We start from the raw sequence: 26,021 nt of genomic DNA, 5'->3' as shown, positions 1-26,021 counted from the left end.
GAAACGTGGATGGTGTAGCGGCGCCTTGTGGGGATGTGCACGTATTGTTTGTTTGTTTTATGCTCTTGTCGTTAAAGGAAGCTAGGGCAGCTGAGCCACTGCATGTGCGTTCGCGATTATGTTGTCCCTGTCGTCTTTAACCAGCAACTGAGTGAGTAGCACAGAGCCCCTCATTTGCATCAATAGCTGCGTTCGCTCTGTTTGAAGTCAGCATCACGAGATGGCGCCAGCACCGCCGCTGCTTTTGTCTGTACATCTCCGTTATTTTGTACAACCCTTTACTGGCACGTTCCTAATAAAAATTAAATGATGGGGGTTTTACGTGCCAAAACCACGATCTGAGTATGAGGCACGCCGTATAGTGGGGGGGCTCCGGAAAATTTCGACCACGTGGGGTTCTTTAACGTGCACCTCAACCTAAGTACACGGGTGTTTCCGCATTTCGCCCCCGGTCGAAATGCGGCCGCCGTGGCCGCTGGCACATCCCTGAAGTGCAAGCCTGAAGTGCAAGCCTCGCGCCTGTGTAATCGTTGCTCCTGCGTCATAACAGATGGGATTGCATCGCCCGTGTCTCTATGGGTCCCGGTGCGAGCTCGAACGTGGTTTCGCGTGACGAAAAAAATGCAGTTGTTTTGAAGGGAGCGGAGGAGGAGGAAGAAACATTATTTAAGGCCAGCACTAAGGCCCAGTAAAGAAGAGCGCTTGCTCCGCTAAGGCCCGCTGATGATCCGCCGAGTCCGATTGAAGCCAAGCACTCCAGGAAGGAGGGCGAGTACCATGCTGAATATGCCGGTTCTCGTACGATCTCTGAAGGGAGCGGAGTCTTGCTATTGCTTGCACAATTCTTCTTTGTATTTCTCGTTTTGTAATTTAGCATAATGACGCTTTCTTTCTTTCTTTCTTTCTTTCTTTCTTTCTTTCTTTCTTTCTTTCTTTCTTTCTTTCTTTCTTTCGTTCTATCTTTCTTTCTTTCTTTCTTTCTTTCTTTCTTTCTTTCTATTGAGGTTGCGGTTTTTGTTGAGGGCTCCCTGTCGCACACTTCCGTTCCACGAAAACTACGTCATCGCCCGTCATAGCGGCAGCCCGCTCGCCCGCTTCAGGCCGTATATGGGCAATCGGTTCTAGCCCGTTTGACCCAATCGTATGAAGGGAATGGTGTCGGCATTCTCTACCATTCATTTTAGCAGCAGACTTCGGGAGCTATCTCGGCGGTCTTCTATAGACGTGTTCTTGATATCAGGAAAACAAAACAAAACAAGAAAACAAGTTTGTGGTAACACACAGGTGGCTCGCCTTATGTCACTGTTATAGACTGGCGTGGCTTCAGGCAGCACGCGCTCCTGGCAGCTTGCGCGTTCGAACAACTGGAACGCACATTGACGCACACAAACGCACCAACGCGTAAAAACGCCTTATTTCTATATATAGTTATTCCATAGCCTCCGAGATTGGTGGTCACCCTCTTTCGGAGGCTATGGTTATTCACACCTCGTAGGCTGGCGTCGTGAGGCTGCGCATGGCAGGCGTTCCGTTTGGGGCGAAATAAACAACGGCACAAAGGCACACGTCCCGTGTCTTATACACGTCTTACATTAAATTCTTAATGCCGCACTCTTGAAAGACACGAATAAAATTTAGATCCTTCCGAAACTCCTTTGCTTGCGAAACTCCTTTGCTTGCGACACTCCCACCTGAAAGGCGCCGTCACGCTTTCTGTATAGAAAGGATCTCCTATTTTGGTTCCACCATTGTCCTTCGATACGTTGTAGGAACCTGGTTTCACGAACGTGTCTTTTTGAGCCCAAATCGAAGGCTCGCGAGCGTATTGAATATGTTTTCTTATGAGCGCACGACAGTTCCTGTGTCGGGCTTTAATGGTGAACACTGGCGCTGGAGGGTCTACTCATGCTGTAAGTAGAACCACTGCGAGCGCTGTTGTTGTGTACTCATTGTGATGCTCGTTACATACGCCGCTGTATCTGACTTGCGTCATCTTTTTGTGGGTTTTGCATTGGGCGATATAATTTATTCTAAAGGTGCATTGTCATAGTTGACCATTGCAGTGCTTTGCAAAACTTTTTTTTTTTTTTGTCCGACGGGCAGATTACTTATATAGGCAAGGTAGCTCGTCTGCTGGACATAAACGCTTAATTTGGTATAATTTAACCTGCAACGGTGTAGACAACGGTGTAGGCAACGGTGTTGCAATGGTACCCGGGACATTTTGGAACGGGATTGCAGCCCCGTCAGGAATCCTGCTGTACCTGCTTTCGTTTTGTTCTTTTGGCCCATTTAGCAGACACGAGCATGTTCCAACAGAGAGAGAGAGAGAAATGAAGAGGGAAAGGTAGGGAGGTTAACCAAGGACGTGCCCGGCTGGCTACCCTACACCGGTTATCGGTATTCGATGAACAGTATTGTGAACTTCGAACTTCCGCAAAATTTGCTCAAGAGATAACTGGTTAACCTTTTCTTTTGCAACTGAAAGCACTGAAGTGGATGTTGATAGGTTGGTGTTGACATCCTTATATTTTATTACAGTAGCGTAAGCATTTTCTTCTGCAGCGTCTCCTATTAGGCTTCACCTATACGGCAGGGTTTGCTTTGTTTTTTCCCATTTTATTAATGTCGTATTTTTCTGCGCTTTGCTACAAATATTTCTCCGCTCAATATAAATTCAAAATGTTTAGACTAAAGCAAAACACCATTTTCTCGGTGGGCATCTGGAATAAAATTCTGAAAGGTAAAGGGAGGGGGGAGGAGGACAAAAATAAAGAAACACGAGAACGAAGCAATAACGAGCGCAGACAAGACTTGTTGGTACTTGACGAAATGGTAAAATAGCGTGTAGAGAACCACGACACGGATGAAGGAGGCGAGCCACGCGAGCGCTAACTTTCAACAAATGTTTACTACAGTAGAGTTGCGGTCTGGGTCAGTTGGTACATATTCTTGAGTATGAAACCAGTAAAAGACGAAGTATACAGAGAAGTGTTGTGTGTGCTACGTCTCTTCTCTGTGCTTCGTCTTTTGACTGGTTTAATACTCAAGAAATGTTTATTAGAAACAAGAGTGGTATAATAAATATGCGTTATATGTCACAAGGAAGTGTGTGTGCAGGTTTCACAGATGATTACTCTCTCTCTCTTTCTTTTAATCTGACACCTAAATATACAGCATTGCAGACGTGAAACACAAGACCTTTTTTTTTTTTTTTTTTTTTTTAATTACCCGGCAATCTCGCCAGGCGAGAAGCTTTTGCGCCATTACAATGTGTGTCCTCAGGTAGTTCAGCCTCCACTTCGGCAAAGCGAATTTGTTTTTTTTAAACTATACGTGAGTGTCGTTATACAGTGTAACGATAGAAAGGAGAATCCCTCTCAAGCGCGTACTTATCCTTTGACCCCCAGCAGGCGGGGTTGCAGCCTTTGCTGCGCCGCGTGATCGGCGCCCCCTATCGACGCGCGATAAACCCCGTGCACGGGGTCGAGAGAGGCACGCGAGCGCGCTTGCGACGTGTGAGTGCACTTTGACCCCTCACCCGGTGCTTGTCGTCGCACAGCCAGCTCAGCGTTCGCTGACCGCGCTCCCTTTTCTCTTTGTGCTCCACCTTTTGCGTATCTCGTTTCCAGCTTTTGCTTTTCCGTATTCGTCGCTCTCTCTCTCTCTTAAGCCTGTACTGTTTGGCTTTTGCCTTTGCTTGTTCCGTTTGTGTAGAGAACGCGAACTTGCCCGGTTGTTATACGGAGCTACTGACCGCTGGAGTATGTGCAGAGCGCTTCGACGGCGGGCGTCAGCGGTCGGTTCTTGTTCAGTCGGCGGCCTTCGTTTGCGGACGCGGGCGCAACCGCGCGCGCGCCCGTTGCAAGAGGCCGGGAACCCCCTTTGCGGGCGCGACGCTTGTATCGGACGCGTGCGGGCGCGTTTCGTTAACGGGATACGCGTATTTTCTGCAGTACTCGCAACTTCCGCGCGCCCTGTCTGGGTTCTCGTTGCAACTGAGGTACCCAAGCGTTGCTGTAACTGGGGTCGTATGAAAATGGCATTTAGGCGTGGCAGAGGATGTACAGTACGGCCCGCTCTTAAAGGGGACACCTAATTAGTATTTAAACCAGCATAACTGATACCAGGCATAATAATTAAAGGCTAACTGTAAGTGTAAGTTCACTTGGGCAAAATTGGTATGAACAGCGTAATAATGACAATGTCGCGTAGCTGTTCGTCTTTACGTTTCTTCGTCGCCTGTGTTGTGTGGGAGTGTTCTTTTCCTTCTTGTCGTTTTCTTTCTCTCAAAGTGTCTTTTCGGCCCTGCGTGGGGAGGACAGCTGGGGGAATCTCAGGCGCCCGGGGCACCACTCGCTTCGCCTAAGGGTCCGGCCGGGTGACCACGTTGTCGGCCGCCTTTGTACTAGCGACAGAGCCCAGTCTTCTCATTTCCCAAACTGTTTGGTGAATGTTTCCCGACTCTTTTGTGCACTTTCTCTTTCTAGACACTGATAGTTCTCCGCTCTAGTTTGTCAGGGGCCCAACGGCTGTCTCTGTATTTTTTTTTTTTTTTAAAGTTTACTTTGAGTTATAATTCTTTAGACAGACTGCTGTCACCGATTTTAAACTCGGCGAAGCCCTCCCACGATTGGCTGTGCGTATTTGAATCTGTGTGGCCTTATTGGTTCCGGTCAACGAGGAGTTCTGATTGTGTTTTGTTTTCTCTCTGACGCGGGGGGAGGGGGGGGGGGGGGACGCTTCCGGCGGCGCCTGGCGGGAGTTCGTGCCGGAGACACCAAGAGAGCAGGTCGCAGCGAGTGCTGCTCATAGTTATAGTTATATATGTCATAGTTATATAAGGTGCAAATGTCGAAAAGTGTAATTCGAGTAACTAAAGGTCAAATAAACCAAATCAGGTAAATGTCCACGGATGTCCTGTGTGCTCGCCTCATATCTCCGGCGCGGAACAAGTAGCGACAACATTCTACGCTACATATATATTGGCAGGAAAATTTTAACGTGTCCCCTTAGCACTATAGTGACTTACACGCCCTCTAAGGGGGGGGGGGGGGGCAGAATGACGTGATTGGGCTCATAAACTCTATAGAAGTGTGTGCCCTGCCAAATTATGCTTTACTGTTTTGATTGATACTTTGTAGCTTGCTGAACACACGTGGTCTGATTTCAGTTGCTGGCGAATGCATTAACCGTGATTTCATTCGCGATATCGCCACGACATTGAACGCTCACGCATGCCGCTATTGGTGTAGGCTATTTCTTTGTTTCTTACCAATGTCCTAAACATTTGTAAACAAGACCACTGGCACGCGGTGGTTGCTACCTGCTGTTTTGCTGCATTTATTCAATAATTCCATACTCTATCCCCCTCTTTGAATGCGTTTGCATTAGGAGTGTCATAGTGGGAAAAAAAGTGTGTGTGTGTGTGTGTGTGGGGGGGGGGGGGGGGGGAAGCCGGTCACGTGATAGATGTGAAGTAGGGATGAGCGAGCTTATAAAAAGCATATATAGCACAAAATTAACTGGAATGCCAATGCATTTCTCCGCAAAGTTCGGGAATTAATATCCCGAAACTGGTGTCATCCCGAGAATTCGTTCCAAGTGGATCCGCCTTGCGAACTCCCCGGCCACAATTTGTAAATTGCAATATGGGCAATGAGGTAATTAGTTAAAAACCTAATTAGTGAATTTTTTATTAGTCGATTATGCATTTCAATTTTTTGGGCAAGTAATGTCCGCCTCTTCGTGTAGACCGGCTCATTAACTAGAATTGGGCTATCTTCCACAGGCAAGCTTAAATAAATTTTGAAAGTGTTCGCTGAAACACCCTGCATATAGGACAAACTGACGCTGCCACCTGCGCCTCGTGTACTACATGCGTGGTTCCGCGCACACGAACCGTTGGAGTGTATATCTGCAGTCGTTGCCGATGGTTGCTTAGTAATATGCCATTGCTGCCATTGCTGGTGCCAGAATCGTTCTTTGCATGACTGCGCATGTTGTTATTCCTTTTTTTTTTTTTTTTTTTTGCTCCGATTTCCACGAAGCGCGCGCTCGCGTTGCGCAAGCGAAGAGGACGCCCTGCTGGTCGTTCTAGCACGAGCCCGGGACAGATGTGGGTCACGGCCGACCGTTCTCGGCCGCTTGCGGAGGCCGCGGTTCAGAGAGCGGAGGGGGCTAGGCGCACGCTTTTAGTAACGCTTCGACCTAATGGGAGGTGAGAGAAGACATGGCGCGCGCACTGCTCTTGTCAGTTGGAATGACCGTGATACCGACAGCAGCGCTTATTCTTGCGCTCTTTTGTCGAGTGACCCTTCGCATCATCATCATCATCATCATCATCATCATCATCATCATCATCATCATCGACATCATGTGCTTGTTATCCTACGCCGAAAATGCGTAATTCCGGTGTGTTTTCGACCTGAGTTGTGACGCCGCGATGACCGCGATGGTAATCCCGGCCGAAATGGGTTGAGTGTATGCTTGCCGATTAATGCAGGTTTCGAGTAGCGGCGAGCGCGTGTCGGCCGCGATAAGACAGTGAGAGAAACGAAGAGGGAATGGCGGGGAGGTTGGACGTGGCCGGTTGGCTAAACTACACCTGGGGGAGGCAAAGGGGGCAGAATAGATATGAAAAGGGGGAAAGGTAAGAAAAATGGTAACAAAGAGGCAGTTATTGCGAACAAGCTCGCAGGGAAATGTTCGCTAGCAGTCACAAGCGTAAGAGCGTGAACGCCGCGCAACGTATACGTGAAATGAGTTTTAGCCTATACATGCGTAACGTTGGTTTCTTCTTTCTTTTTTATTTTCTTTGACAGGAACGGCAGTGCGAGCAGGTAGCTCTCCCCTTGTGCGACACTTCGTACGAAGATGTCTATGCGTCTATGTAATTGCCGCTCACGCGACTTTCTTGATTACAGCGTCACCAGGGGACGTATTTTCGGGCGGTCACTTTCGTAGATATCACTTTAAGGCCGCGCTGATTGGCTGGTTGAGCACTACGTCACGTATCGCCGAAAGTGATAGTCCGAGAATACGTCCCCAGCTGTCGCTACCGGCATTGTTGTTTTGTGTTTTCGTCCCGGTTTAGAAATCCGGCCGCTAAAACGACAACGCCAAAAACACGTCCGTACCGACTAAAAGGTCTCTTTGGTCACACCGACTCACCACAACGCTACAGTAATACGTGTGTAGTTATTTGGCTGCTTTTTATAAGCGCCTTTATATCGATAACTCACGTTACCCCAGCTTCTCTCTTTATCGCGGTCATCATCTAACTACATGTTCGCATTGTCTCGTGGCGTTCTTAAAGGGCCCATCACCAGGCCACATAGCAAATTTCGGTTATACGCTGGAAGATGTTGCGTGCCTTCTAAGGAGTGTTCTACCGCAATAATTTTTTCAAATCGGTTCAAAAATAGCAGATATAGAAATATTTAAAGTGCCGCGAACCCATGATTTCAGGAGACGAGCGTCACCCGCACAACATAGACACTCTCTCCACTTGACCCCGTCTAGCCTCCGCAAGCGAAATTCCTTCCCCGCGTTCTCCCATATACCAGAGCCGGAGGATCGCGTAACGGATACGTCACGGGCCCCGCCTTCTTTTTTTTTTTTTCTATCTCTCGCGCGTTTTTGCTGAGTGGCGCACTTCCGGATGTTGGTCTCGCGCACGAACTCTTGCGTTTGTCTCGTGTCGCGCAGCGCACGATTTCGCGCGCTGTGCACAACACCTGATTAGCGGTATAAGTCAGTATCACAGTCACGAGCACCGACGCCGAAGCAAGCGGATCAAAGAGCACGATCATCGCGCATTGGAAGCCGGTGGAAAATAGCAGATAGTTTCGTTTTCTGCGCGCGCGACTGCACGACGTGTGAACAAGCAGACGAAACGGAAGTACGCCCCTCTTGCGATGGCACGAAACAAGGACTCGCAAGCAGTAGGGTTTTATGTTTTTATTATTTCTCTTAATATTACATCGTCTATTGAAGCCACAGATCAGACACATAACTGGTGTTGCCTTGAATAATTCTCTAAGTCGCGTGTCACTGTGAATGACGTCGCAGTACCGCAGAGTATACGTAGGCGCATTTGTGCGATTGACGTCGACTCTCCGGCTGGGAGCGCAGCGCTCGCGAGAAGGGCACATGTCGTTTGGTTTGAAATTTCATCTCTTTTATTGCGCGTAACGGCGTAATACTTTGCAGGCACGATTGTTAGCGCCCATCGTATGCACTGCGCTTTTCAGCCCAAAATGGCCAGACTCGGTGAAGGGCCCTTTAAGAGGCTCGTGAGCCGCAGACTTCACTTTCTGCTGTTTTATACGACGAAATACCGGTCGCAAACTCATTAAAGTTCTCGTTCCTTGCGTGCCTGGTTGATGCCAATTCTTTTGCACAACTGAGGAGAAAGTGGAATCGGAGTGAGTATAGTGAACAGAGGGAGTGAAAGGGTTTATATATTATCATAGCAGCCGCAGAAACACTTCTCGCCGCAGGCCTATATTTGACGCAGAACGGAACAATCCGAAGGCTTTCACAATAAGATGAGAGTGTCGGTGTTGCGCGGTTTGTTTTTGTTTCCGAATGAGCGATCATCGTTGGCCTCCTATAGGGGAAGTCGAAACCAGCTGAGTCGCGCTATATTATTCATCCCGAGTCTTCGTGTGTGCTATTTTATTTGTGTGTTCGGTTTGTTCTCGATTGCACTCTTGACAAGGGCATGCAAAATTTCGCCCTTACACGCCGTTGTGTTGTTTGCCTTCAACGTCATCGCTTCGATCATCCCGGCGTTCTGATATTTAAAGAATGTGCACGTTCCCGAAGAATTCCTATGTTGCGCGAAAGGTTGGGCCATGCGCACGAGCGGTTATAGGGAACTGCGAGATGCGAGCTCTCGGAGTGAGTAATTGCGCAGCCACATTAGCGATCTGCCCACGTCCAGAGGCGTTCTCATCCCGCCAGCATGGCCTCTGAGATCGAGTTGCTCGCGGCGCCCTATCTCGGAAATTGAGGAAATTGGGAGAACGCGGCGAGGAACGGCTGTGTACGCAGCTGCCCGATTGAGTATCGGCAACGGTAGCCCTCAAAAAGTGTTGCTTCCGTTTGTTCGAATAGCTGCGTCTACACATATTGCGGCGGCTTTGCGGACTGCTTCTAACAGATAATCTAGAGTTCATCTATAGCTGTATACATGTAGTGTGCAGCCCGCATTAACCACGCCGCTTTAAGCACTTTGTGTTACTCGCTTCCTTTCGAGGTGGTCTACATGCTCTATTAACGGCTGAGTCTTTAACAACCCGTACGAATCGCGAGCCAAATATTACACGGAATACCCTTGTAACTGAGTAAGAAGTAATCCAACACAGTCGCAACAGTTTCACTTCCTCTCAGTATAGCTACAGCGTCATCTTGCCTGAGCTGTGCCTCCTGGGCAAATCGCCTCATCGCGCAAGCTTCTCGCATTGCGCTCTCGTGCTCCGGTGCGCTCTTTTGCGCCTGCGAATTGTCTTCAAGCATCTGCAGCTGGGAATCGTCAAATGCGTGCCGAGGTGTTGTCGTTGGCCTTCGTATATACGCGCTTGACATTTTAAGACGCTCACGCAGCGCGAGCGCTGCGCTGCGAAATTTCCTAACGTCACTAACGCAGTTGTTCGCTGCAGAAGCTTTGACGGTGACACGAGAGTTTTTCCATCGAACCCTCAATTATAAGCACGGTGGGAGCGCGTTGGGCTGCCAATATCCGTGCCGTCGTTCAGCGTTCTAGTTTTATTGTCCCACGCTCTATACTGCTGAAATGATGCTGGGTGTCTTGGGGTTCACTCATGCCCCTCTATATATAAGTGGTTTGAACACCACCGTTGTATATATAGGAGATATGTTCGTGTACGGAGATTTAGAGGTGGACGTTGAGGAACCCCAGGTGGTCAAAATTAATCCGAAATCTTCCGCTACGGCGTGCCTCATAATGAGATCGTGGTTCCGGCTCTCGAAACCCCAGATGTTAATAATTAAATTTAGGATAGTTGGCACCAGCTCGTGCGCTCCTGCTTTAGTTCCACATCTAAGGCGACGCTTGGGTTTGGATCTTGTTTGGGTCAAACGAAACGTGTCGTGAAGCAAAGCAGAACTTGGCATATCCCATATTGCTGCTGCCTATTATACGGGCTCCTTTACGGAAAATGTATGAAGTCACGGTCACGACGGAGCTCGTTACAGGGACACTGAAGATTACAATAAGTCGAGCGGTATTAGTAAATTATACGCTTCTATACAGCACCAAAAAAAAAGTTGTCGCAGTTTCACCTGAAAGGCGAAGCATCAATTGCGATAGCAAATTTGTAGAGAGCTATACGGAGTAATGATATTAGCTTTATCAGCTGTATAAATTTGGACATGCAGCAGCACCGGCAACGCGCAGAACTGTTGTCGACGCCGTCGGCGTTTTTCCCGCGTTCGCTCAAAATGCCTGCGGCGTTGGTGACTGTTGCCGGAGCCTCTGATATAAATAGGCACCTGGTGCCGCAGCTAAACGTCGTCTCCCTTCCCTCCCCCTCCCCCCTCCCCCACGGCCTCTCGCGCGTCGAAAGAAGGCGCGTTTGCTCTACATATATGATGATTGTAAAGGAGGAAAGAGACGCCTACTTCTGCAGCCCTTAAGGAAGCACGGCGCAGAACGCGCGTTTGTTCTCCGCCGTGCGTTCACTCGCCGTGAAAGAGCGCGTCCCTCGCGCCCTTTCACTCGCACATACAGCGTTCGGCGGCGCGCGGCGACGATTTCATCTCGATTGACGTCATACGGAACCTCACGGCGACGGCAACGGCGACGCCGACGGCAGAAATCTGCTTTTGAGTGTCCATATAATTGCTATCGCAATAAAAAGCACTCTTACCGCGACGGGGGATCGACGCTTGATCGATGAACCAGAAAACGCGCAAAAAGGAAATACTGCGATGGCGACTTTGTATTTCCGAGCACTCATATATTTCTAAATACCGCAAGGCAATTAGTATCTGCGCCCATGTGTAATCGTTGCTAATTTTTGCATTGTATAAAGTAATATTTAAAATTAGCAGTTTTCAAAGTAAGTCTCGAGAGTCGTTTTTGAGCCAGATGGATGAAGTTCAGGCAAATCCATGCGTTGCCAACCCGCCGTGGTTGCTCAGGGGCTATGGTGTTGGGCTGCTGATCACGAGGTCGCGGGATCGAATCCCGGCCACGGCGGCCGCATTTCGATGCGGGCGAAATGCGAAAACACCCGTGTACTTAGCTTTAGGTGCACGTTAAAGAATCTCAGGTGGTCCAAATTTCCGGAGTCCCCCACTACGGCGTGCCTCATAATCAGATCGTGGTTTTGGCATGTAAAACCCCATAATTTAATTAATTTTCTATGCGTTGCCCTTATTCCCATTCTTGTCTGAACCGCCTTGTATACTTATAGCTTACGTAAACGCCAGTGCCGGAGTTCCCTCTAGTGAAATGTCTCCTTGAAAACTCTCCATCCTTTGAAGGGCGGCGTGGGATCCATTGTTTAGTGTCGTGCTTGCGGCGTTCTATATTCGAAATCTATATATGCAAACGGCCCTGAAACGACGGAAGCCGGAAAGGAGGCGTGCTCTGTATACTTAAAATCGACGAAAGTCCGCAATGAATATCCACGCACTTAGTCATCGCATGTGCAGTAATATACATACATGGCGTGTACATATATTTGTTTTCTTCGTGCAGGTGGTGTGAGATCGATCGCAGTGCGTTGTTCAGGAGAGAAACTTCCGACGTCGGAGACGCGAGCTGTAGTTCCTAGAAGTTATACATTGCGTCCGAGCATAAGATACCCAGAAACAATGTAGCCTACAAAAGTTCCATAACTTTTGTAAGCTGTAATTCGCTAATTGTCAACAATTCAATTTTATGCAGTTCTGAGTGTTAGCTTGGAGCATCGATACATTTCGCCGCAGAATCTGAAGATCAAAATATTGAAAAATGCACAATTATTAGGTATTCGATTATTTCCACTTGTCAGGCACATATAATGTCAATGTCATCAAAATCAAGTTTATGCCGCCGAATTCGCCTGACACGGCAGATGCTTTACTATTCTGCACTGTAAATCGTTATGCTAGTAAGAGTGTTTTTTTCTTGTAGTTCACACTTTTACATCTCTCAAAAGGAGTCTTTTGGATAGAGAAACACCCTAATGGAGGGTGAAATTACCAACATTGGCATTACCAGATTTTCGTGAGCGTAATTACAAAGTTGCGTTCTTTATGTATATCGCATACAATTGAACAAAAACGCGTTAACGCTCTCAGAGTAATACGCTTCATAACGGCTGACCTACCTGCAAAAAAAAAAATTTAAATAAAGACTGATGATGTGGCCGCCAGGGCTGTCGCCGTTTCTTCCGCGGAGTCGATGTCTGGAGTGTTCGCCGAGGCCGCTGCTACCTCTTCTCCCTGGCCGTTCATCACGCTGACAGCGTGGGTCACTCTGTTCTTGTACTTTGCCGCGTCGGTGTATCTGACTCCTCCTCGTCTTGGTCCTTCGTAGTCCTTGCGCGATGCTTGTACTCTCGCTTGCCTTCTTTCCTTGTATTCCCTGTGTACGTTTTTCGGGACGCTGGACACTCTGATCTTCTCCCTCAGGGGTGAAGGGAAGTGATGTTTGTTGCTGGATTCATATTCGACTGGGTAGCCCAGTCTTCTTAGCGTGTCCGTGCCCGTGCTGGTGAGCTTGAGTCTCTCTGACTCGTCTTGTGGGCCTCTGCTAGTTCCTCCCAAGTATTGTGGATGCCCAGGCTGAGAAGAAGATAATTTAACAGTATGCGTGTGCGCACACGCAGTGATGCTTTCATCGTTCAGTTCATCACAAACGGTCGCATAAGCTGGTGCATCGCTATATTAGCGCATCAGTGCTTTTATCGCTTTGAACATCGCAGACGCACCACAATCCCAGGATCTACTCTGTCATCCCTAAGGCTATCACCGGAACAATCCTTTCATCCCCGTATGTTAGGCTCGAACAATGTTACGGTTGTCTCGGATGCATGGAACTAAGTGGACACGTTTGCCATTTCACGTGTGTAAAATACTTGCGTCTCTGCAACCGAAGTTGGCGGCGCCTATTAATAAAAAATTAAACCGTTTATCGTGGGGCTTCTGCCACGCAGTCATGTATACATATTATAATAAATTGTTAGGCATTTCAATGTGACCAGAAGCGTTCGCCTAGATGCTACTCTGCAAGGAAACAGAAGGAGGAAGAAGAAACACCCTAAGAGGAGGAGGGCAGAAGAAAAAAAATGTGGTTGATCCCTCTTATATAGGAATCGGTATAGAACACGAAAGTGAAACGTGTCTTCACAGAAGTAGTGTAATGTTTATTGCACATTGATATATAATGTCTATTGGTGTTTTGTGGCTAAAGCGCCCTTAGGCGTTGATGCACCCACGCTGACGCCTGGTGGCACGTCTCCTCCATCACGACTACCAACGTCGATGACCATGAGCAACCGTCGTGCATATGGAAGCTGCACTACGCTGCACACGCTAGCACAACGCGAAAGACGAAGCACGTAACTGACACACTAATACAACGCGCAAGACAAAGCACGTAACTGAATCGTCACCGAGTCAAATCAGCGCGTACAGCGCGTCGTAATTGCAGCCTCCGCGATCAACTTCAGAAACATTTTCAGAGCTAATTGCGGAGGCCACGCTCCGCTGTGCTGAGTACGGTGAACGCCACCTAAGTGGCGTTGGTAGTGCTTCTTGATGCCAGCGTCCCTTCGAATGCTGGCATCGAGGCGTCGTAGTGCTGAGACCACCGAAGCGTTCACTGTCGGTGCGCGTTAGTGTCATAATGCAGTACTTCTCTTTTCTGCTCGTAGGCGGCGGCACCGCCCCGAGCAAGAGCGCGGGTACACGGAGGAGTGTTAGATATATAAGGCGCGTCTGTGTAGCTCTCTGCAAATGCGTTTGTGGCGCAATGGGTTAAACGCTCGGCGATCTATCGTCGCGGACCGAGAGGTCGTGGGTTCGATTTCCAAATTTTGCATGTTTGTGGAACTTTTTCTTCTGGTTTCTTTCTTTGTATAATGTTCTATGACGTATTTCCGTGACGGAAATACGTCATAGAACACTGACGTATTTCCGTGACGGAAATACGTCAGTGAAGTCTTGGTGGACCCCGGCATAAAACACTTTCGTGTTAAAAAAACTTGGAGGACGCTTAAGCTTCGCCTTTAAGAGTAGAACGCGATGGCGTTATCGGCACCCGTTCGCATCACATCGTTCGCATACGGCAAGTAGGCTTCATTCACTGCAACACTGAGCGTGGGAAAGCCAGCTTACAAAGACCAAGCTTACACAGATCCCCTTAAAGTCGGCTTCACTTTTAAACTGAAATGCATTGCTGGAAAGACGTTTTTCCAGGGGTAATAAAAGTGGCCTGATATTAAAATGTGAAGGCCCTAGCACTTTTTTATTATTTTATTAATTGTTTGCTATTGCCCCGACGCGCGCAGGTCGGGTAGAAATGTTTGAGTTTCCTCGTAGCAGAATTAGGTTTTCTCGTACATTCAAATTACAATCCGACGCCGATTGGTAAACAATTCGACGGCGAATCCGACGCCGAATGGCAAAGTCTTACTTTGCCATTTTTCTGACGCATTTCACTGTGAGAAATTCAATTCTTGTTCACGAAAATGTTGCATCACGTGGAGGTCCTGCGCGGTCGATGTGGTTGGATGATTTTCTCCGCCGACCGCGATCACACGCCGGTTGCTGATGCCGGATTTTCTGCGACACGGGGCCCTAAACGCTGTCGCGTTAAAATATAAAAAAACGCCGACATACGATACCCTCTAATGCGAAATTTGAGCGCAGCTCTATACGTGTTTTAATTTTGCGATATATTGACTGGCGCGGACAATCGGTCTCGTGCGGCACGTTGCAAGCGGAGAGAAGTGTGGCGCGACTGCCCCTCTAATCTGGAGGTCGCGAGAGCCCGCGCCTGGGGCCAGCGTGCGGGGCCAGCGCGTGGATGACGCGTGGGCGCGATTCACAGAAGCCGCCGCCGACCGACCTCGCAGACGACGCACGCTACTCTAGCGCCATCTCGTAGCCATCGACGCCGCTCTACGCTTATCTTCTCACGCTTTCGCCATACCCTCCGCTTTCCGGCTCATGGTTCCGCTGTACCCTCCTCGCGCCTCTTCGCTCTCGTCGCTTTTTTTTCATCCTCCGCTGCGCGCCGCGTTCGCTCTCATCTTTCGCTGTGCTCGTTCGCTCGGTTACTCCGCCGACGCTCGCCGCAGGAACGGGCGCCTGAGAGCTGCGCTCTAAAAACATCAGCAGTTTATTTAGTTACGGACAAGACGGTTGTTCGCCATGTTGCAGGTGCCAGTCATCGCGGAGTGAGACAGAGATGTCCCCAAATCTTTATTGTCGATTAATATGATTTACACACCCCAGGGCGACGTTAGGGCTATGAGAGATAGTACCTCTTCTTCTCCGCAACTTCTCTCGCTGGCCCGCGAGATGTTCTATTGCGCGCTTTCTTTCTTTTCGTGCATATTGGCAGCGTATGTATGAAAAACAGATGGTGTACAGCAACGTACGTTTCCTTACTGTTTCCTTTCGTCTTCCCCCAAATCGTAGCGCGAGTCCGTCGGAGGTGTACATTTTCCTCGGACTTCCCTTTCATTAAAGTGCTGGTTCTGCATACATTGACTCGCTGGCTCCGTAATACTTAAGGGACACTAAGCTTAGCACTCAACAACCAGTTTAGACTGGTAAGGTATTCTTTCGAGAACTCTATTTCTATTCATTTACTCCGAGAAAGGTTCATTGTTCTGTCGAAACAATAAGGCCGAAACGTCCATTCCTTGAATCTCTTGCCACATCAGCGCCCGGTACGTCAGCGTGACGTCCTGCTTTTCAGAGCTTTCGTTTTTTTTTTTAAATAAACTATTATTGCAACTGAGTACTCGCAGTCGATTATTTGACTCATTTTCTGTGCAGTGCGGCTTTACCAACGAAACAATTAACTACTATACGTGCCTTCCTGTCAAAATCACTGGCGTCACGGCAGTCGCCACTTGTTTCTCGTGCTAGCTATCTTTTTTTTTTTTTTTTTGTTCTTATCAAACTTATAGCCTCCGAGATAGGGCGTGGAACGCGTTCTTATAAAGTTCATAAGTGTTCACCCAGAACGCGGTACAAGAGAGCGTTTCTGCAGGTTGCACGTATCGAAATTCGGCCGCCCGCGGGCTGGTAAACGAACCCGCGACCTTATTTGAAAGCAGCAGATAGCCACGTATCCGCAGCCACCGTCGCGTGTGGAAGGCTGAGGTATACACTACGAGAAGATTACGGACTGTGTACATAATGCAAATCTCAGCGTTCGTGAGGGAATAATGCCAATATCAAATGCACTCTCTGCAAATGAAAACAAGAAAAGCTTATTATGGTTTATTTTGACATGTTCGCTTTACGGTTGGTATAGGTGGAGTGATGATAGCTTGCATGCGACGTCACGGACGCAGCTTCTCAAAGTAATGGTTTTCCAATATGGCGCCTATAGGATATAACGTCGCTGTATTCTCTTTGAAGGAGGAACGAAGGTATATACCTGCTTCCATATATAGGAGAAGTCCTTGCCCTATACCGGTTGTGTTGGAACCGCACGAGACGCCAACGGACACAGCTCCCCACCGTTCTAATTCAACAACATGGCGCCCGGGATGACGTCAGTGCAAGCCATGCAGTGATGCCTTCACCTCTACTCGCCCTGCGATCGCCGATCTCGTGAAATTTCGGCGGGCCAAGCGATTTCGACCGTCAACGACGATATCTTAAGAGTAGCGCGTCACATCTGGCGCCGTTGCGCAAACGTGCGTGGGAGGTGCCGAAATATAAGTAAATAAATAAATACACAACTCCGTGTCACCACTTTGTGTCAGCTCTTTCATGTGTAGGCCATATGTATAGGCTATGCCTCAAATTGCCGCGCCGCGCATTGCGATTTCGTCGCTGTTGTCCTCGTACACCCGCGCTGATCCTTTTACTGCTATATAAACTATAGTGTGCCTAAACCATAAGTTCGTGGGCGTAGCGCGCCCTGGCGCCTTGCAGTCTGCGGTATAATCGCTTCTGGACTCGCTTAGCGTGTCTCCAATGAACCTTCCATCTAGATCTGAGAGAATGCCTTTCGAGTCGGAATAATTTCACTAACTTGTTTACGCATTCTGGTTAAGCTTATCGAAAGCCACTCTCCCCCCCCCCCCCATTTTTTTTTGTTTTCTTTTGTGTGTGCGTGCGTACGTGTGTTTGGCATCTCGATAACGCATTCATGTATTTGTCTGCAACTCGGGAGACGTACCGCTATTTTTTCCTCTCCATAATTTTACTATCTTCGCACAGCTAGAAGTGAGAAAGAATGCAAAAAAAAAAAAAGAACGACCGCGTTATGTTTTTTATTATTATTATTTTCTTTTTATTGAGCGAAATGTTTCGTCCATATATGTACGCGACAAGCGTCAAAAGCGTTGAGCGATTTACCACGCTTTCTCGCTGGCGATTGCAAAATCCGTCATCCTGCGAGAAAAAAAGCACGCGCGCTGAGGCCACATATGGGTGAGGAGGAAGCGTTCGCGTTCTCTCCGGCGCTGCGTATTTTATGCGTGCCCTCCGTTTGTATGGCAACCGAGGGCGGTACACAGCATATTCATCTTGATCCGCGCGCGCGTTCGGAAAGACGTCGTCGCGCACAATGCTTCGTGCCGTGCGCAGCCGGCGAATAAAGCGCATAAAAGGCGAGCGCTTAGACGACGCCGGCTTTTTTCTTTTCGCCGTTGTCTCTTGGTCCCATTTGTCGTTACTGCCGCTGCTGCCGAAGCCATCGAAGACGATCGTGCGGTGTACTGCGCACGAGAGCTAGAGCCGCGGCCGCTATACCATGATTAGCGTCCAGACGCCTCGCAAAGTGTTGGCCCCCGCTAAGAGCTGCGGCGCGCTGGGGGTCACGGTCAAGCCCACGTGGGGTCTCCTCGCCGGCTCCGTCGTGAAGATGTGTCTCTACGGAGGCACGCACGAGCCTTCCCCGTCTGGCGCTTGCAGATTCTGTCGCCGCTACGTGTGAGTAAATACAGAAGAGCGTTATTTGGCATATATATATATATATATATATATATATATATATATATATATATATATATATTTAATGTACTCGAACTTCCGCAAGCCGTCTTGGTACAATGTTGTGCACTCTTCTGATATAGTTCACGATTTTCGAACTGCCACACCTATTTGCGCAGTTGTCTCAAACGCACGGCCCGCGATGTTACTGCGTACACCTTCTGTGACTCTGCTGAAGTTTCAGCCTCCTCTCCCTCACCTCCTTTCACAAGCTGTCCGATGCCTTCGACGAAACTTTCTCTCTCTCTCCCCAAAGCGCTCGGGCAGCGCTCTGCTGTATGCGGCCAGGCACTTGATTTGGCAACCCTGTTATGCAATATTATTCCGAGGGATATAGATGTGGAAATGAGTGTCTTAATGGAGTACCAGATTCCTTGCGATCGCTGCGGAGTATTGCGACGTACAAATGACTCAGAGGTAATTGTTGCGTCTAACTGACTGGCGTCGTAAACTTTCACGCCGCAGTGCAACAATCCAGATGTGCGAGTAAGGGTACGAGAGAAATGCCGACGCGACACGGAACTTTCAACGCGCGTTTGAGTCGCTTTCCTTGAAAACTAATGATTAATGAGTAACTCTTGCTATCTCGAAAAAGGGTGACTGCGAAAGCATTGTTCGACGGAACTTTTGTCCACGAGTTCGCCAGCAGCGCTGGTTTAGAGGACTGTACTATTTCAGATGAGCGACAATTGGGCAAGGTGCAACAACGCAGAAGTGGAGGTTCGTCTTTTTATTTCCTACTTGCTAAAATATTTTAAATCACCGAGCTATTTTAGACGTTTCAGAACCCCTGCATATACGGTTTTCACGCACTTCCAAAAACAGGTGCAGCGCACCGAAGAATATGCGTGCTCGTACGTCTTTCTGTCGCCATGTCGCTGAATAAATGATCAGTATACGTATTAGCCTTCGTTCACTCTCGCTTGCTGTAAGGTTTAGCTTTGTGCGCGTTGGTTCGGCGCGGAATAACTCAAGGCGGCGTGTAAACTTCCGTCTCTGTGTCCTTTGTCCAAATCACAGCGCGCATGTTCGCCATAACCTGTGTTTGCGTTTTGCCCACGGTGGTCTCCTGTTTCCCATATTGTCAGCTGATTTCGTTAACTTTGGCTTCCCTGCATGCTAGCTGAGTGCACGAGTAAAACGCGTCGGTGCCGAGGGTGACGTCCAAGCCTAAATTATACAGGCCGCTGCAGACGCAGCTGTAAATACCGGCTTCACTGCACAAGTATGTAGGAAGGTTCCAGCTATGGTGTCACTGACCACGATGCCATCTGCTGCAAGGGTGGGTGATCAGTGCACCAACTGCGAAAGGGGAAAATTCGCACGTGCACTACGATCATGTGTTCCCTTCTGGGTGTATTTCTAAAATACATACTTAGTACGGAGCAGTGGGAGGCACAGCTTGCCAGTTCGCGGACCTGGGAATGCAACTAGCACTTCTGGATCAAGTCCGGCGGGCGGCGGAGGCCAGTGGAGCCCCGGATGGAGGGCCCCACCCATAAGACTCTGTGACCCATTCCCTTTTGAATAAATTCTTTCATTCGTTCATTCATTCATCCTTCGCGATAACGGCTGAATTTGTTTCGTAAGCTCTTGAGAAAGAAGAATCATGTCGTACTCCTCATCTTTTCCTTTCCCATTCCAGGCATTGTTGATCGAACTGTGTCGAAATGTTCGCTTTGTTAAAACCACAACATGTGGTTTATTATTTCTCAGTGCGACAGCATTTTGTAATACGAGCTGATCGCGGAGGTTTCAACATAATCGTTAACTATGTATATTAACATTTTATACTAATTCTGATCAATCAGTACATATAAACGTACGACAACACAATCGACTATACGTACTACGCTGACGTCGCTATGTGAGGTCTTTTGGGCCTCGTAAAGCTACTCACGTAGCTTTTAGCCCAAAATGACTGAGCACTTTTTTGTTTACTGGGAAATAAAGGTCGATTTGATTTTGATTTGATTCTAGGCTTTTTTTTTTATTTAAAACATATATTCTTGGGGTTTACGTGCCAAAACCACGATATGATTATGAGGCACGCCGTAGTGGGGGACTCCAGGTCAGTTTCGACCAACCGGGGTTTCTTTACCATGTATACCCAATGCACGGTACACGGGTGTTTTTGCATTTCGCTCCCATCGAAATGAGGCCGGGATTTGATCCCGCTCCCTCGGGCTTAGCAGCGCAATGCCAAAACCACTACGACCATAACAGGTGGCCGCTACGGCGTTTCAAGAACTGGCGTTCTTGAATTCAAGAAATTGAAATACAGTTCAATTTCTCGAATTCTATGTACGCGAAGAACGTGCCTGCTGCGAAGATGGAAGTCTCATAACTGTCGCGTTCTGACTTATCGCCACACGGCGTTCGAAAACGGTGTCGCAATTCGTCGATCATTGATTAGCTCGATTTCTCCGACTCCACCGTGTCTTCTTTTGTCATTTATCAATGCGCGTTAAAAAAAAAAAGAACTACGGTCTATATAGCCGCCAACCAACGTGATGTGTGTGCCAAAGCCTTTAGTAAGCTCGCCGCCTTTGGTTGTGTGCTGCTGTATAGATAAGTGCCATGTATAGCGAGGGAAGTAAAACTGATGCATGCAGGGCCGCCGCCGTACAAGTAGCTCGATTGATGCGTCATGCGAAAATTGTGTGTTAGAATCTCGCCGGCGGTTAGGTGTCATTTCTTCGACTTTCATTTCCCGTCTTTATTATTTCTACATGTTAATGAAAAAGAGAAGAAAACGCAGGTACTTTTTCTTATGTTTTACTTGGCTTCGTTTGTCTGTTCGCTTCATACGGTCCACGTCAACCGGTATTTTCCCCACTGCGGTGTTACGACGTCATACGCAGCATTCATTAGCTGTTTGCTCAAATGGTAATGTGCGAGATGTGCGCTTTCGACGGGGCTTTCGCAGTGCACAGCAGCGAACAACGACCGACAAGACGACAACTATACAACTATCCCGCATGATTGAAGACCGCTCAGTGCAAGAACGCTCGTTCGGCAGTGTGACGTCGTATGCAGCGGCCCTGCGGGGAATGATGCAGCAGTCGAAGAACTGTGCGTACTGTGACATTAAATCGTACATGACGCTGCCTAAGCGCATGATCGAACGTCATGCGCCATGTGTTAGAGATGTAAGGGCCGAGGAATAGGCTACAAAGATCGGGTAAAATTTTCTTTCGTTTCTTTCCCCCCCCCCTTTTTTTTTCTCTTCTTTTTTTCCAACATAGAGAGAGCGATAAAAAATTTTTAATTTTCACATACAGTAATACTTGCCATTCTCTACCGCGGAGTATACGATATTAGAAGCGAAGACGAATGCAAGAAAACGGCAGCACAGTTTTCAAGTGTCTTCATTATGTGCTTTCAGTTCCGTTTTGAAAAATGAGTGTATAGCTTTCAAACGTAGCCGAAGACGGGACGCACTCCGAGTCTATAGGACTGGCGTCTGGGACTCCGCGAAGCATGTGGAACCACCGTCAACCTGCTGGATAAGCCCCTTCGCACTAATCAAGTGGTCGACACCTATGGCTTCTATCTAGGCTGCTGCAGACACCTTCGCCGTCTGCCAGTTGTGAACGAAACCGGTATTTGTTTGGAAATGTCCATATAACAAGCCTTGCAACAGACTCGCAAGTTAAACGTGTTCAAAAACTCGGCTGTATACAATCGAATTTGGGCGTGGAAGCCACCATGACCGATTCTAATGCCAGTTTGTCCAGCTAGAGTGATTCCAGTATGTCCAGCTAGAGTGATTCGGACACTGAGTGACTTTCTTTTTTATTGCGATAGCAATTATATGGACACTCCAAAGCAGATTTCTGCCGTCGGCGTCGCCGTCGCCGTGAGGTTCCGTATGACGTCAATGGAGATGAAATCGTCGCCGCGCGCCGCCGAACGCTGTGTGTGCGAGTGAAAGGGCGCGAGGGACGCGCGCTTTCACGGGGAGTGAACGCACGGCGGAGAACAAACGCGCGTTCTGCGCCGTGCTCCCTTAAGGGCTGCAGAAGTAGGCGTCTCTTTCCTCCTTTACAATCACCATATATGTAGAGCAAACGCGCCTTCTTCCGACGCGCGAAAGGCCGAGGGGGGAGGACGAGGGAAGGGAGGCGACGTTCAGCTGCGGCACCAAGTGCCTATTTATATCAGAGGCTCCGGCAACAGTCACCAACGCCGCACGCATTTTGTGCGAACGCGGCCAAAACGCCTACGGCGTCGACAACAGTTCTGCGTGTTGCCGGTGCTGCTGCATGTCCAAGTTTATACAGCTGATAAGCTACTATCATTACTCCGTATAGCTCTCTACAAATTTGCTATCGCAATTGATGCTTCGCCTTTCAGGTGAAACTGCGACAACTTTTTCTCAATTATCAGATTAGCAATCATTCGCAGAAGAGCACAGGCGTCGATTCGATTGTCTTCGCGCTTTATGCGTGATTATCACATGTATATAATATTTTTATTTATTTTTTTATTGCGATAGCAATTATATGGACACTCAAAAGCAGATTTCTGCCGTCGCCGTCGCCGTGAGGTTCCGTATGACGTCAATGGAGATGAAATCGTCGCCGCGCGCCGCCGAACGCTGTATGTGCGAGTGAAAGAGCGCTAGGGACGCGCGCTTTCACGGGGAGTGAACGCACGGCGGAGAAGAAAACGCGCGTTCTGCGCTGTGCTCCAGAAGTAGGCGTCTCTTTCCTCCTCTACAATCACCATATATGTAGAGCAAACGCGCCTTCTTCCGACGCGCGAAAGGCCGGGGGGGGGGGGGGGGGGGGAAAGGGAGGCAACGTTTAGCTGCGGTACCAAGTGCCTATTTATATCAGAGGCTCCGGCAATAGTCACCAACGCCGCACGCATTTTGAGCGAACGCGGGCAAAACGCCGGCGGCGTCGACAACTGTTCCGCGTGTTGCCGGTGCTGCTGCATGTCCAAGTTTATACAGCTGATAAAGCTGCTATCATTACTCCGTATAGCTATCTTCAAATTTGCTATCGCAATTGATGCTTCGCCTTTCAGGTGAAACTGCGACAACTTTTTTTTTGCTTGAATAATCAATATAAGCTATTCTATCTGCAGTTCTACATTTCGTCTGAATTTCGTGAAAAAACACGCTTTTTTTACTTTTTTTTTACTTACGCTCAGAATTTCCGGCAACTTTGCATCCAAAGCGCGATGTACCCATCAGCAGGCAGCTGGCGTCACAAGCTACCCCGCATACTTCTTCAACGTCGCTGAACAGCACAATGACCCCGCCTGCCTGCAATCACTTCCGCCAGCGAAATGATATGCGTGATCAGTTAGCTAAGGCGTTGCGCTGCTGAGCACAAGGTCGCGGGATCGAATCCCGGCCGCGGCGTCCGCATTTCGATGGAGGCGAAAATGCAAAAACGCCCGTGTGGGCGCCCGTGTGTTGTAGTGCACGTTAAAAACCCCAGGTGGTCGAAATTAATCCGGAGCCCTCCACTACGGCGTGCCTCATAATCAGAACTGGTTTTGGCACGTAAAACCTCACAAAGAAGAAGAGCACCTAGCGTGCCTAACCTTTTGGGGGAATGCGAAGGACTGAAGGGGACATTCCCTGACAAGTACCGGCCTAAAAGGCCAAACTATATGTACGCTTGGCGGCGCACCTATATACGCATGCGCAGATGGTGGTGGTGGTGGTGGAAAACTTTTATTGAGAAGGCCCGAAGTTATGAAAATTAAAAAGCAGCGTTGTGGGCGGCCTTCAGGCTGCCGGTTGTGGCGTCCAGGCCGTGCCTAGTCGCGACGTCCTCTGCCCAGGTCACCAGCCGGAGTTGGAGATCCGGCTCGGTGCTGGACAAAGCAGCCTCCCACTGCTGCGGACTGGTTAGGTGCCAAGAGGCAGGGGGCAAGTGTGCCGGGCAGGAGAATAAGATGTGATCGTAATCGGCGCGGGAGCTGTCACATAAGCGGCAGGCCGGCGAGTACGTCCCGGGGTGGAAGAGGGCAAGACGTGCAGGAGTAAGAAAGGTGTGGGCCTGAAGGTGGCGCCACAAGTGTTGGTGGTGCTGGGAAAGGGATTTGTGCGGTGGGGGGAAGGTGAGACGAGATAGGCGGTAGTGCAAGGTGATATCGTGGTACGTGAGGAGCGCATCGCGCGTATCCATTCCCGGCGGGGGCGGGCTTGCTCGGTCAGTCGAATCGCGAGCGATGGAATTGGCCGCCTCGTTGCCAGGATGGGCCGCGTGAGCGGGCACCCAGATGATTTGGATTGGGCGAGAGGGAACAGTGTCGGAACGCAAGATACCGGAGGCCGGGGATGCCACCCTTCCAACCGCGTAGTTGTAGACTGCAGGCTTGGAATCACTGAAAATGTATTCCGCGGAGGTTTGCGTGATGGCAAGGGCAATAGCTGCCTCTTCGGCCTCGACCGAGGTCGAAGTGTATACTGAGGCAGTAAGAGTGGGTCGAAAAGAGTTGTCAGTGACTGCAAGGGCATGGGCTGGGTAGTGGCGGTACGGGGCGGCATCCACGTAAGCCACGGCGGGTTGCCGTTCGTACTGACGCCAGAGCGCGGAGGCTCGCGCTGCTCTACGGGACGGGTGGTGTTCAGGGTGCATATTCTTAGGGAGGGGATTAACGGTTTAGCAGGGAGTAGACGTGGGAAGGGATGGGCAGTGAGGTGGGAAGAGGGATAAGAGGGGAGAGTTTAAGGGTAGAGAGAAGTGCGTGACCAGGCCTGGTGCGGGAGAGACGGAGGAACTGGGCCGTGCGATGGGCCTCCGTCAGCTCTGTAAGGGAGTTGTGGACGCCCATCGACAGTAACCGAGCCGTTGAAGTAGATGTGGGAAGAGACAGGGCCGACTTATATGCCTGACGAATGAGGGTGTTGAATTTGTCTTCCTCGGTGCGTGAAAGGAAAAAATACGGAAGAGAACGGATGAAGCGGCTGAGAAGAAAGGCCTGGACCAGGCAGCGGAGGTCGTGTTCGCGAATGCCGTGGTGACGGTTGGCAATGCGGCGTATTAGGCGGATGGTCTGGTGTACAGTGTTTGTGAGTCGAGTGATGAGGGTGGTGTGCTTGCCATTGGACTGAAGAAAGAGTCCGAGAATGCGGAGAGTAGAGACGAGGGGAATGGGTGTGCCGTCAAGGGAGACTGTGAGTGGAGAAGGCGACAGGGGGGCCATCCCCCGAGGCAGAAAGAGCGAAAGCTCCGATTTGGCCGGGGAGCAGCTCAACCCGACAGACCGGGCGTGAGTCGCCACCGCGTCCACGCCCGCCTGGAGAGTGGTCTCCATGTCGCCAAGATTGCCGGTGGTCACCCATAGGGTGATGTCATCGGCGTAGAAAGCATGAGACAGAGCTGGGATAGTGCGTAGTGCACGTGCCAGCGGGAAGAGGGTGACGTTAAATAGAAGAGGGGACAAGACAGAGCCTTGGGGAGTACCCTTGTTGCCAAGGGAGAAAGAAGGAGAAGAAAGTGGGCCGTACGAGATCTCGGCTGTGCGGTGGGCGAGGAAAGCGGTCACGTAAGCATGGACACGGGGTCCGACATGAAGGGAGGAGAGAGCGTCCAAAATGGCGGTGTGGTGTACATTGTCGAATGCTTTGGTAAGGTCCAGCGCCAGGATAGCTCGAGCGCGTTTGTGGTGGGAGGGGTGTAGGACATCCTCGGAAAGCTGGAGCATGACATCCTGGGTGGACAACTGGGGACGAAAGCCGAACATAGAGTCCGGATATAGGTCATGATGATCCAGATAGGTCTGGAGGCGAGCCAGGATGACGTGCTCGAACAGCTTGCCGAGACAGGAGGTGAGAGAGATGGGGCGGA

The 26,021-nt window shown here is 49.4% G+C and overlaps 1 protein-coding gene across 7 annotated transcripts in view; it reads left to right on the top strand.

Moving 5' to 3' along the window:
* The window catches only part of LOC119441840 (tyrosine-protein phosphatase non-receptor type 4), a 356,409-nt gene that overhangs the window by 131,638 nt on the left and 198,750 nt on the right, over nt 1–26,021 (top strand). The window contains exon 1 of one of the 7 annotated variants that reach the window (XM_049661655.1): nt 17,870–18,144. The exons of the other annotated variants lie outside the window; for them this stretch is intronic. Coding sequence (XP_049517612.1) covers nt 17,966–18,144 — 179 coding nt within the window. The 5' untranslated portion in view covers nt 17,870–17,965. Of the gene's footprint in view, nt 1–17,869; nt 18,145–26,021 lie in introns of those variants that run through there. 7 annotated transcript variants of the gene reach the window in all.

The sequence above is a fragment of the Dermacentor silvarum genome, chromosome 2, assembly GCF_013339745.2.
Source record: "Dermacentor silvarum isolate Dsil-2018 chromosome 2, BIME_Dsil_1.4, whole genome shotgun sequence".
NCBI lineage: Eukaryota > Metazoa > Arthropoda > Arachnida > Ixodida > Ixodidae > Dermacentor > Dermacentor silvarum.
Note: the sequence above shows the minus strand (reverse complement) of the source record. Positions and strands in the feature narration are given on the sequence as shown.